Raw genomic sequence first — 1,054 nt, 5'->3', positions numbered from 1 at the left:
TTCTTTTGTGCACAAAAAGTATTCTCGTAGCTTCATAAAATTACGTTTGAACCCCTGATGTCACATGGATTATTTTAAACATTCTCTCTTCTCTCTGAGATATGAGGTGTGTGGAATTCAGCGTCTGTTGTGTGTTAGTCACAGCTCATAACATAAAGAGCGTGTCCATCTGAGCTGTTCAGGGTAATGACCTGGAAGCACACATCCTAAACTTCTTACTTTCCTTCCCTCTTCAGTTTGCTTAAAAGGCATTAAGATCCCAGGCAAGTGTTTTCTCGCGGACACGACGAAGAAGAGCTTTCACGCCTCTAACGATGACTGCACTGCTAAAGGAGGAACACTCAGCAGCCCTCTTTCTGGCGACGAGAATGACCAGCTGTACAATTATGTGCAACAGACCGTCGGGCCAGAAGGGCACATCTGGTTGGGTGTGAATGACATACTAAAGTAGGGCGAGTGGACCGACCAGACGGGCTCACCGATACGCTTCAAGAACTGGGAATCAGAGATCACCCATCACCCCGATGGAGGCCGCGGCCAGAACTGTGCCATCCTGTCCAGCACGGCCAACGGGAAGTGGTTCGACGAGGACTGCCGTGGAGAAAAGGCGTCTGTCTGCCAGTTCAACATCGTCTAAGCCACATTCTATAGAATGATGGATTAGACATTAGACATTTTCAGTAGAATGTGTAGCAAAAATTTCAGTTAAAGGTACAATATGTAAGATTTTCGCTTTAAAATATCTAAAAACCACTAGAACAATGTTATATATTTTGTTGACTTGTGTACTTACATTATCACAAATATTTCCAACATTTAAATCCAGAGAAATATGCAGTTTAAACCAGTGAAATGGTCCGTGTCATTGCGTCGCATGTCAATGGAGCACATGGTGAACACAGCATCTCCCATGATTCAACACTCTGTCACAGCGTCATCAAGCTATGGCTTAGTTGTTGTTTTGAATAAGCGAGGTCTAGTGGCGAAACTTACATATTCGTTGCATCCCAAAAAAAGAAGACTTCCCTACTATATAGTATGCAAAAAACAGTAC

General features: G+C 43.5%; 1 protein-coding gene across 1 annotated transcript in view; it reads left to right on the top strand.

Annotated features, from left to right (window-relative positions):
• Positions 1-712, top strand: part of LOC107576254 (tetranectin-like) — a 2,254-nt gene extending 1,542 nt beyond the window's left edge. The window contains 1 exon segment of the mRNA XM_016262470.1: positions 237-712. Coding sequence (XP_016117956.1) covers positions 237-637 — 401 coding nt within the window. The 3' untranslated portion in view covers positions 638-712.
• The last annotated feature ends 342 nt before the right edge of the window (positions 713-1,054 follow it).

This window comes from Sinocyclocheilus grahami, unplaced genomic scaffold (genome assembly GCF_001515645.1).
Source record: "Sinocyclocheilus grahami isolate Dianchi unplaced genomic scaffold, SAMN03320097.WGS_v1.1 scaffold3400.1, whole genome shotgun sequence".
In the NCBI taxonomy this organism is placed as follows: Eukaryota; Metazoa; Chordata; class Actinopteri; order Cypriniformes; family Cyprinidae; genus Sinocyclocheilus; species Sinocyclocheilus grahami.
Note: the sequence above shows the minus strand (reverse complement) of the source record. Positions and strands in the feature narration are given on the sequence as shown.